Below are 11,491 nucleotides of genomic sequence, written 5' to 3'. Positions count from 1 at the left end.
TTTAGGCACTATGCCTGCTTCATTTTTAAATCCTAACAAGCTCTTTCAATGCTAGAACGGAGCACTCTGCTAAGGGGATATCCCATGGCAACCAAACTGGCACAAGAATCGTTGCACACAAATTCACACACTGACACACAAATAATACACACACACAAAACACCAGAACACGGCAATCGACTCTTGTTTGGTAGCCTCAGGGTCTCAGTGTGGTAAAGCGGTAATCCTATCAAACAACAGGTCGAAGTTTATTATCTGGTGCTCAATACCAGCCACAGGAACACCAGGGCATAGCGGACCCCTCTAGATACATAGAACGAGAGAGAGAAAAGGAAAACTTTTTGCCCTAGCTGGGACATTGGGTCAGTTTCTTTTGGTTCTGTTATGAATGAAGGCACTGGGTAGTTGGCACAGTCCAACGGTTAAGATCTGTTAAGTCTCTTGTGGATACGTTTAAGTTCATATCTAGCTGGTGGCATCTTGACTCACCTGACTACAGGACATCTCAAAGGTAAGTTTTTTCTCCCCTTTTCTAAAAGTGTGGTAGTTACCATAAAAAATTAATGAGCTGGGAACTCTAGTGTCTATTCGAAACTTATGCAATAAGTCCTTATTCAATTTCCTCTTAAGCTCGTAGCCACTTAAAAGCAGTTAAAGAATGCAGGAAATGTTGGAGATATTTCAAATACTCACTAAGCCTGAAGCAAACTTGACTCACATTGAATTGCTTATTGTGAATTGCTTTGCTTTAATGATACCGTTTCTAAATGTATAATGACTGTTCGTTAAACAAAAACAATGAGGCATCTGAGGGTGGTTTTGTTATCCATTGGCATGCAGGTTGGAGACTTTCAAAGCAGTTAGTCACAAATAAATTTGATGAATTCATCACATTAGGAGGACATGGATAAGAATTAGTGTCTTCATTAAGTCAGTCTGATAATCGGCACGTCTGTCAGGAAAGTTAATGATTCTCAAGAACTGCAGATTGTCAGTAGAAAGCAGGTGGTTTAATTTTCTTTAAAGTGAAATTACACGTAGGTAGAACAAGGGCACCTTATACATATTCTATATGGATAAAAAAACAAAAATACAAAAGCAATAGGTAGTTTGTGGACAAAGTCCACAAATAATAATAGGTACTGTGTGGACTACAACACATGAGTTGCCAGTATATGAAAACTATTAACCAATTACAAGAATCTCATATTTTTAGACATTAACTGAAACAGTATGACAACTATTATGTTATAGCTCTTTTATAGGCTATTCAATTAGATCCATTTGAGGGCCGGATTATCGAACTGGAAATTTGAAGCGGGCCAAGGGGATGGGGGCCGTCCCGATTTTTTTCTAGGGGGCCTGTACAATTACATTGAAATGCATATTCAGTAAAATTAACTAATATTACCAACACCAACATCTATAAAAGGTTAAGGTGCTGTCTGTCAATCAATAAAAAAAATAAAAAAATCACACATTTTTTTGTAATTAATCATGAATAATCGCATATTTATATATTTATACTGTCATAATTTCACAATGAACCTCCAAATTAAGGTAGAAACAATAAAGTATTTTTAAATATGTGTTTAATAGCATCTTTTTACCAAGTAGCCTATTATCAATGAAGTATTGATATCAATATTGCTACTGGTGTCTCTATTAAATTAATTTTCTCTCAGTTTTACATATTAATTATGTCCATTCAACATTACAGTAGAATTGAAAGCTCAACATTTAATAGGCTCTGAAATATATAACAGCTTTTAATTTAGGTGATTTTAAAACAATCTTTACATAAACTATAAATTGTATATGCATAAAATATACAGATTATTATTGCCATATACTGGTTATAATCGTTATTTTATGTTTTTAATTTTACATTAGTGTTTGTTTACCACAGTATATTTACCAGTATATTTTGTCCATCAAAATAACATTCAAATTGGATCAAAAGAGCTTTAAAGTGTTTAAAATGGTTTTGCAAAATGCTAGAAAGTCATTGAAAAGTGCTTGAATTTCTCTCTCAAAAGGTTGAACAAACCCTGAAATTAATACTGTAATAACATTCGACTTTGCTTAAGTTGGTGTGACTTCTGGTTGTTTGACCTACATCAGCGCTGTTAATAACAGAATTCTGAGCAGAATTTGAATGATTCTCACTGATCTTTCAGCAACCTTAATTCATTCTGGGCGAAATCAAACACTTTTCACTGGATCTCGCAGCACTGTGCAGTAACAGTGTCGCGAAATCAACTTTGGTTCCCGATGCTGTTCTGAGCTTGGACAAGTGTCTTTGCGTTGCGGTCGGAGCTGATAAACGGTCCGCGCTGCGCAGCTCAAATGTGGCGCGCTTTGGTTTCTCTTTCGCTTTGTTTGCCGTTTAATGTTTCTCATATGAAACAGAAATAACAGCGCGTATGAGTTGAATAACGCGGTGGTCGCGCCATTGCGACCGCTCACAAAATTTAGTCGCACCGGCAGAAAAAATGCGACCATTTGGTCGCAGTCTGGAGCTCTACAAGCGCTTGTCAAATCTGCCGTCTATTGATGTTGCGATCTCCGGTAGATTGTTGTTGTTCTTGGCTCTCTAGCTTTTCTTTTTTGGCTGGCCCGCCATCTAGTGGACAAACAAATTAGTGCAAAAACCATTCAAGCCACCTGCTGCTCCCTCGGGCCGGACGAAGATGATTGGCGGGCCGCATTGGGCCCGCGGGCCGCCAATTGAATAGCCCTGTTATAACACCTCATTAAAAAAGTGGATTTATTTTACAGTGAAATTCGGAATGTCAAGTCAAGTCATCTTTATTTATATAGAGCTTTTTACTATACAGATTGTGTCAAAGCAGCTTTACAGTATTAAACAAAAATAGTGTTGATAATGCAAGAGGATAATAGAAAAATGCTCAGTTTTCAATTAAAGTCATCATCAAGTTCATCATTGATTCAGTGATGCCATTGTGTACCTCAGTTCAGTTAAAACAGTATCTGTGCAATGAAGTTAACAATACTGCCAGAAATTAAGTGTATGCATGCAGTATTTATGGTTTAAATCATTTTCTTTTTCTTTTAAAGCTCATCTGAAGTATTGTGTTCATTCAAAAACCATTCAAGTCAGCAGCCCAACATCTGGACAATATAGTACTGAACTGAGGTGGATTATTATCTAACATTGGTGTGACGGTTTTCCTGTGATGGGGAAGACTGGCCAGAGCACGGTGGACCTCAACTCACCCTCAGATGTGAAGCAGGCGGTCCCATTTGAGGATCTGGATCACAACAGTGTTCCCGTAGAAGAAGAGAAGGAGAATAAAGTACCAGATAGAGGATCTTGGAAGGGGAAATTTGACTTTCTACTGTCCTGTGTTGGATACGCCATTGGGCTGGGAAATGTGTGGAGGTTCCCATATCTATGCGGAAAGAATGGTGGAGGTGAAAGAAGACAAACAAAGCCATTACTGTTAGACTACTGAGAAGATGTCTGGTTGGATCAATATGCTTTCCATGTTTTTGCCGCAAAGGAAAGTTTCCTGACAACATTCCTGTCAATCAGTTAGATTTAAGGAGTAGGTTTGGGACTATGGCTGTGGTGTTTGCCTTTGATTTTAGGTAGTTAATGGTTAGTTTAGGCATTGGATAAGGTGTAGGACTAAGATTGACAAGAATATTGTTCCAGGTTCAAGAAAATTATGTTGTTAGAGGAACATGACCTACTTGGTAAAATAAAGACTTGATCTCATGACGAAACGACGGTGTAAAGTACGTATCAATAAGTACATATCACTGCAGTTTCCAACAGAAACGAACACTGGAGGCGGTAAAACAGCGAGCACTTGTAATTGTTTTCGTACACAGTTATGCTATGTTTCACTTTCCACTGTTGACCCCCACAAGATTACTACCCGCTTAGTATTGCTAGGTTTAGGGTTAGGTGTGGAGGAAGGGTTAAGGATAGGCAATCCTTGTAAATAGACACAACACTGGATGTAACAAGCTTGCTCCTTGCTCAGCTGACATGGAATTAGACTTAGGATGCGGAATCCTTGGTTACAAATCCCGTGAAAAACAGGACTCACGATGAAAGAGCTGAAAGATGAGAGATTGGGTTTTTATGTCACATTCACTTTTGTTCATACAGTAATATCAAGTAGGTTTAGGTGTAATACGGATGGTACGTTATTTTAAAATGTCATGGAGTATTAGAGTTATAGCACAACTCAACAAAAATTTAAGTAAGTATTTTAAGTAAGACCTGCAGTGACACTTCCAAAACCAAAGTCACATAAAACACATCATATGTGCATTCATATGTTCCAATGGGAAAAAGCGAACACTATTTTAGCAATACTCAGTGGACATTTCTGTTGGAAACTTCAGTGATATATACTTATTGGTATGCATTTCGTGCCTCGTGGAAAACTTTGTCATGAGATCAGGTTGTAAATGCCGATACCATGATACACAAACAGCTGAATGCGAGTAGCAGGAACTCAATAGACGTGGAATTTACACTGTAGATTATCCACCCAGTCTTCTCTGCTGAGAGACCAGGGGTGCTATTCCCAAAAATATTTTTAACCCACTATGGTACTGTCATACTGTACCTCTGAACAAGTTCTGTCATTAGCAACCCTGTTCAAAAAAAAAAAAAAAAAAAAAAGGAATATGCTGGTTAGGTAGGTTTTGATGCTGGGATGCTGGTTAGGTATGTTTTGATGCTGGTTTAAGCTGGTCCTTTGCTGGTTTATGCTGGTCCTTAGCTGGTGTATCCTGGTTTATGCTGGTCCTTGACCAGCACACGACCAGCTAAGGACCAGCATAAACCAGCAAAGGACCAGCATCAAAACTACCTAACCAGCATATGCTGTTTTTTTCACCATCAAAGTTCCTACGAATATTACGAATTCATTTTAGAGCCCCAGGAAACACCTAAGTGTGACGCAAACTTGCGACTAAATCAAACATATTAAAATGAAGCAAACAATGGAGAACAAAAATCGGTAATAGTAGTCCTCAGATATTTGTTATTTACAGCAGTAATCTAATAATAATTTGGCTTTAAACCGATTATTTAGCAGAATTGTCAGTGACTATTTTAAAACAGCTTATTTTTCTTTTCAGTTTAAACTGTAAAAAATATCCAAAAGTAACGCTTAATGGCAAACATGTTGAAGATTAGCAGACAGGCTGTCGATTCATTAAGTGATAAGCTGTTTCCTCTCAAGAGCAGTCTGCTCAAAATCAGACTTCCATGAAAAAAGGACTCATTGTCTCCTCCCCAGTGTACTGCAGTATTGCTTTTTTCCCTTGCTAACCTTGAAGACTCCTATTAAAGTGGCTCTGATGAGATTGTTCACATGTTTAATGTGAGGACTCTTAGAATTCGATAAAAGAGGTGGTGGGAGGTCATATTAAAGTTTGCTTCAATCTTAAAGCAGATGTTTTAATGATGAATTTCAATGCTGCATAGAAGTCTAAAACTTACCTTAACAGGTGCATTTTGTATTACATTGTTTTAGGAGCTTTTCTCATCCCATACTTCACTACTCTGGTGTTTGCTGGTATCCCACTGTTTCTGCTGGAGACGGCATTAGGACAGTACACATCAGTGGGGGGGCTGGGAGTATGGAAATTAATACCCATGATGAAAGGTAAGAAATATTCACACACACACACACACACACACACACACACACACACACACACACACACACACACACACACACACACACACACACACACACACACACACATTAACTATTTGGGTACTTTTTAATGAGTACTACTGCCTTACTCTAAGTTTTGTTTGTTTGGGCTGTTTGTTTGAGCAGCCCAACTGGGTTATGTATATTAATAACAGCAAAAGGTCAGTGGCAAAAGTTTTTGAGTCACTTTTTTTGCACTTGTTTGGTGGCTTTAACAGCACATAAATTAGACATTTAATCTTTAAACACAACTAAATATAAATCCGTCATGACTATATTCTCAGATAAGATGAGCATTGTAACACATTTGTTCTTTTCAGACTAGATTTGCTTTTCTGCTGCTGCTGAAAAGCAAATATAGACTTGCTACTGCCAATGATACACATACAAGCATGAATTTGCATGCATAAAACCTGTAGCAGATCTAGACAGGTGGAGCTGGAGGAGGTGGAGGGTCTCAGAGGAACTAATAACAGAACAATAATCAGCTTGTTCCCTGTGATAAATTATTTGACTGCTGGCAGATGTATGTTAAGAACCTAAGAAACTATATAATTTGAGCTGTATCATCTGACATTTTACTCTTAAACTCCTCTTGCGTCAGGTGTGGGTTTGGCTGCTGTGGTTTTGTCCTTCTGGCTCAACATCTATTACATCATCATCATCGCCTGGGCTCTCTACTACCTCTTCAACTCTTTCAAAGCAGTAAGTGTCAATTAAAAAGCACAAATACACAACTGTCTTTGCTTTCTTTAAAAACAATTAATAGTTTAAGAGTTTAAAATACAGTTAAGGAACTTAATTTTGAAGTATAAAAAATGAATAAAAGAATAAGCATTAACGATTCATATTGCAAGTATCCACCACACTTAATTTTGTGTGGTATTTACATAATGACTGTGTTTTGTATTAAAGTACAATACTAATGGCACATCAGCATAAAATTCAGGGTATTTGCTGCTATTTTGGTTCCCTTCATAATTTGATTCACACTATTACAATTATTTCTTCATAGCATTCATTGGTCATTCATTGGTCCCCCATCTTTATCTGCCTCAGTGAATTCAGCCACACTTGTCTTAGATTTTCAAAGAATTTCTCAGTCTTCTCAGAATGGCTTCTTTTTTCAAGCTCTCTCTTCCTGCCTGTTTCTCTGTATCTCTCTCCGCCTCCTTGACCCCCTTAAGCTCTCTGTGGCGTTTTAAAGGCTCCACAGAAATAATAACTGCCTACTGTGCTAATTAATTTTAAAATCAATTTTTTAAATAATCTGAAATGTTCTTAAATTCTGTTTTTATTGTTGTTAGTGTGATTATTATTTTAAATTTTTATGATTTGTTTGCTGTTGTGATTTTAACTCCTTTTTATGTACAGCACTTTGAATTACCATTGTGTATGAAATGTGCTATATAAATAAACTTGCCTTGCCTTGCCTTCTGTTCTGTGGAAATCGAACTACAGTTTGTACCATGGGAATAAGAGCTCATCTCTAAAGCAGTGCAGAGGGAATTAGAAACAAAACCAGCCTTTGTTTTATGAATGCATTGTGCTAATTTTTTTAAATGTTTTTCATTCGCCATTCATTGCTTTACTCATTTTGCTTTATCCTTTAACTTTATTCTTCATATGGTGGTGTTTGCCAAAGCAAGTATCACTATACTACAACTGCTCATACTTGGAAATACCTGACCAAACCTGATACAAATACTTTTTTTGGTCTGCAGTTCTGCAGAACACTACTCAGTTGTTCACCTAACCACAATAGCATGTGGCACTAATAACTACTCAGAACATGGTGAAACAGCATAGCAATGCCCAATGACTATCCTAAACCCTAGCAGCTGCATAGTAACCAACTTAAAACCACTCAGAACATCTACTGACTATTAGCAACCTAACAGAAATCCTAGCAACTGCATAGCATTACAAAGAAAAAACAAACAAACACCCAGATTACCTTATAATTAAGTAAAAAAAAAAGGTACAAAAGCTGTCACTGAAGCTTTTTTGCTGTGACAGTGACAGCTGTGGTAAAAGCAGTTTATTTATTTTTTTGAGAGAGTGTATTCAGCAATAGCATAGTAACCACTAGCACTGTGAGTTGTGCACAAGCAAACATCACTTATTTTTACATAAAGGCTAATTAATTGTAAAATAAATGTAATGTTTTTGGACTGAACTTAAGAGTGGTTTATTGTCTTTGAAATATGGTTAAAGGAGAAGTTCACTTCCAGAACAAAAAATACAGATAATTTACTCACCCCCAAGATGTTCATGTCTTTCTTTCTTCAGTCGTAAAGAAATTATGTTTTTTGAAGCAAACATTTCAGGATTTTTCTCCATATAGTGGACTTCAGTGGTCCCCACGAGAACTTGCAGTTTAAATGCAGCTTCAAAAGGCTCTAAACGATTCCAGCCGAGGAAGAAGGGTCTTATCTAGTGAAACTATCAGTTAATTTCTAAAATAAACAACAATTTATATACTTTTTAACCTCAAATGCTTGTCTTGTCTAGGTCTGCCGTGAACTCTGTGTATTCCGGTTCAAGACAGATGTCGAAAAGTTGCCATCTCATTTTCTCCTCCAACTTCAAAATTGTCCTACATCGCTGTTTTACCTTTTTTTTTTTTTGTAAAGGGTGTATGACCCTCCTTGCACGTTCACTTTTTAAACACTTTTTAAACGGAACAGCCAGGGTATTTTTTTTAATATAACTCAGATTGTATCCGTCAAAAAGAAGAAAAACATATACACCTAGTTTGAGGGTGAGTGAATCAAGGGGTCATTTTCATTTTTAGGTGAACCATCCCTTTAAGTGTTGAAGTACACTACAAGTGCTTTCAATACAATTAAGTGCACTTTTTTCCCACAAGGGTTTTCAAAATCTTTACCCATTTTAATACTCTCTCTTTCTCTCTCTTTAGGAGTTACCATGGCAAACATGTGACAATCCTTGGAACACCGAACGCTGCTTTTCCAACTACAGTCTGATGGACACAACCAACCTGACCAGTGCTGTCACTGAGTTCTGGGAGTGAGTCAACACAATAGAGATATTAATATATTTTGTAAAACATTTAACAAAGAAAGTTGCAAGTTACAACCCAGTTAATGAAGAACTTATTTTCCTGACAAAGCACTTGCAGATTTTTTTCTGATTCTTTCATTTAGTATATGTTGTTGTTACATTAATCCATATACACTCTAAAAAATAAAAAAGTTCTTTATTGGCATCAATGATTCTTTGAAGAATATCCATAGACCCTTTCGAATGCAGAAAAGGTTCTTTATAGTCGAAAAGGTTCGAAGAACTGTTCACTGAAAGGTTCTTTGGGGAACCAAAAATGGTTCTTCTATGGCATCACTGCAAAAACACCCTTTTGAAACCTTTATTTTGAAGAGTGTAGCTTTTATCCATGAAAAGCAAAATAATACATTTTCATACTGTTCTTTTCTACATTACGAATAATTCTTGACCTCCTTAATCTCATGAATAGTCATGTATACACAAATATAATGTTATGTCATGCACAAGAGCACGATGGAGTTTGGAATCACTGAAATCAAAACCTGACAAGAATTATGTACATTTAAATGTGTGCAAATGTGTTTTCAACAACTATTTCAACAAAAACACATCATGTTTAATGACAGTCTAATTAGATATTTGTTTGCTCTATAGGAGGAACATGCATCAGTTAACAAATGGTTTGGAGGAACCAGGGGAATTGCGCTGGCCGTTGGTTGGAACATTAGCGTTGTCTTGGATTCTTGTCTATTTCTCAATTTGGAAAGGAGTGGAGTGGACAGGGAAGGTGTGACTGCCTATATTCTTTCTATTCCTCATATAACACCCCAGAAATTGTTCTAAAAACTGCCAAATGTTTACCGCTTTATATCCCTTTGCATGTGTCTTCTCATTTGCCTTGTCTTTCATCTCATTTATTCACACACTTACTTTTGGATTCTTTTTGTTCTTCGTTTCCGTACAATCTCAGAGGAAAAATATATTGGGTTGCTGTATCATAGCTCAATAGACTTCTTGGAGTTCTAAAGTATGTTTTATATAACTTTGCTGTTTCATTCTAAAAATCTATAGGAAGAAATCAAAAACAATTGGAGTTCAGATGTGTTGAGTTTAGTGGATGTGAGATAACATTGGTGTTTCTGTCATTACTTTGCTTTCTAGATGTATGAGATGTCTTTATTCAGCATCATATGCATTATTTTCCCAACTTCTTTTGGTAACATAAGTGGTGCAGAAATTTTACAGTTTAAGCACTATGATGAGTAGCCAGCGGACATGTCTTGACATTAAATTCTATGCAGTTTTAATTAATCAATTATTTATTTATTTATTCCCTGGCGAGAAAGCAAAATTGCTCTCTTTATCTGCCCTTTCTCTGAGGATAATTGAATTTTAATGTGATCCTTGCACTGGGCAAGAATAAATACATTTTCTGGCAGTCTATAACCTTTATGGACATTGCTAATTAAGGGCAATCATTATCCTACACAGCAAAACCATGTTCCTACCAATCATCAAACAGAAGCCAGTGAAAGCATTACACTAACAAGTTAGTAATGTTGTCCTCTACACCTACTTTAAAATCATTTACTCTATAACTCTCTATCTTTCTCCATTTATCTCTTGTCCTCATTAGGTGGTGTATTTCTCCGCCACGTATCCTTACTTCATGCTCTTTATTCTGTTTTTCCGTGGAGTCACTCTCCCTGGAGCATTAGATGGTGTCCTCTTCTATGTCACTCCAGACTTCAACAAGCTTTTGAAATCTGAGGTAAAATACTGACATATATTTGCCAACATATGCATTTACATTTAGGAAATCTTCAGTATTTTATGGAAAATAAAATAAAATAAAATAAAATAAAATAAAATAAAATAAAATAAAATAAAATAAAATAAAATAAAATAAAATAAAATAAAATATGTCAAGATAAACTTTTAAAGTAGTTTCCAGAACAATAATGATATCGGGCATTGACAGTTACGGTACTATCAATATTTCTCATTTTACATTTTTTTTCTTTCACAGGTGTGGTTGGATGCTGCCACTCAGATCTTCTTCTCTTATGGTCTGGGTTTAGGTTCTCTCATTGCTCTTGGCAGCTACAACTCCTACAACAATAATGTCTACAAGTAAAAACTACTAGTCCAAATATACAGAAATTATGTATTCATGATTTTTACATGTGATACAATTTTGTGTGCAAAAAGTCTTTAACACAATGCATTTTCTATACACTCTTAAAAATAAAGGTGCTTACTGATGCCACAGAAGAATCTTTTTTTGTCTAAATGGTTCCATAAAGAACCTTTAACATCTGAAGAACCTTTCTGTTTCACAAAAGGTTCCCTATCAGTCGGTCCGTTCGACGTCTCGTCGGGACCGACGAATTGGGATATCGCCTGGATAGACCAATCTACTTCGTGTGTATACAAACGAGCCAATGAATATTGGCATGCATGATTGCAGCCAGCTGCGGCTGATCACAGCGTGAGCATATAACACGCAGCAGGTGCATGCATCATCAAGCTTTCGCCTCGGAGCTGGACCATTGTTGTGGAACAAATCGAGAAGCAACACTTACCTCCTTTCTCTTTTGTGTTGGCGGCACGGCGCTTCAGCGGCGTGGTCTTCCGTGTCGAGTGGAAGCACACAGCTGGTCTTCACCATCCACCTTCTGTGTTGCTGCGGCCATCTCCCCTGTGCGCCTCAGCACTAAGAGAGCAAATTCCTAAAAGAGCAATTTCTGAAA

At 36.8% G+C, this 11,491-nt stretch overlaps 1 protein-coding gene across 1 annotated transcript; it reads left to right on the top strand.

The window, feature by feature from the left end:
• Nucleotides 1-224: 224 nt before the first annotated feature.
• Nucleotides 225-10,875, top strand: LOC141334104 (sodium- and chloride-dependent GABA transporter 1-like). The gene is made up of 8 exons (XM_073839246.1): nucleotides 225-511; nucleotides 3,082-3,438; nucleotides 5,526-5,657; nucleotides 6,316-6,416; nucleotides 8,635-8,744; nucleotides 9,393-9,525; nucleotides 10,375-10,509; nucleotides 10,768-10,875. The coding sequence occupies exons 2-8, from the start codon at nucleotides 3,201-3,203 to the stop codon at nucleotides 10,873-10,875; spliced, it is 957 nt and encodes a 318-aa protein (XP_073695347.1). The 5' UTR covers nucleotides 225-511; nucleotides 3,082-3,200.
• The last annotated feature ends 616 nt before the right edge of the window (nucleotides 10,876-11,491 follow it).

The sequence above is a fragment of the Garra rufa genome, chromosome 4, assembly GCF_049309525.1.
Source record: "Garra rufa chromosome 4, GarRuf1.0, whole genome shotgun sequence".
Taxonomy (NCBI): Eukaryota; Metazoa; Chordata; class Actinopteri; order Cypriniformes; family Cyprinidae; genus Garra; species Garra rufa.
The sequence above is the reverse complement of the archived record's forward strand: the minus strand, read 5'-3'. Positions and strand labels throughout refer to the sequence as shown.

Coding starts and splice junctions, on each gene's coding strand:
- LOC141334104 (XM_073839246.1), top strand. CDS start 3,201: ATGGGGAAGACTGGCCAGAGCACGGTGGACCTCAACTCACCCTCAGAT. Junction 6,417..8,634: donor TCTTCAACTCTTTCAAAGCA/GTAAGTGTCAAT, acceptor CTCTCTCTTTAG/GAGTTACCATGGCAAACATG. Junction 8,745..9,392: donor GCTGTCACTGAGTTCTGGGA/GTGAGTCAACAC, acceptor TTTGCTCTATAG/GAGGAACATGCATCAGTTAA.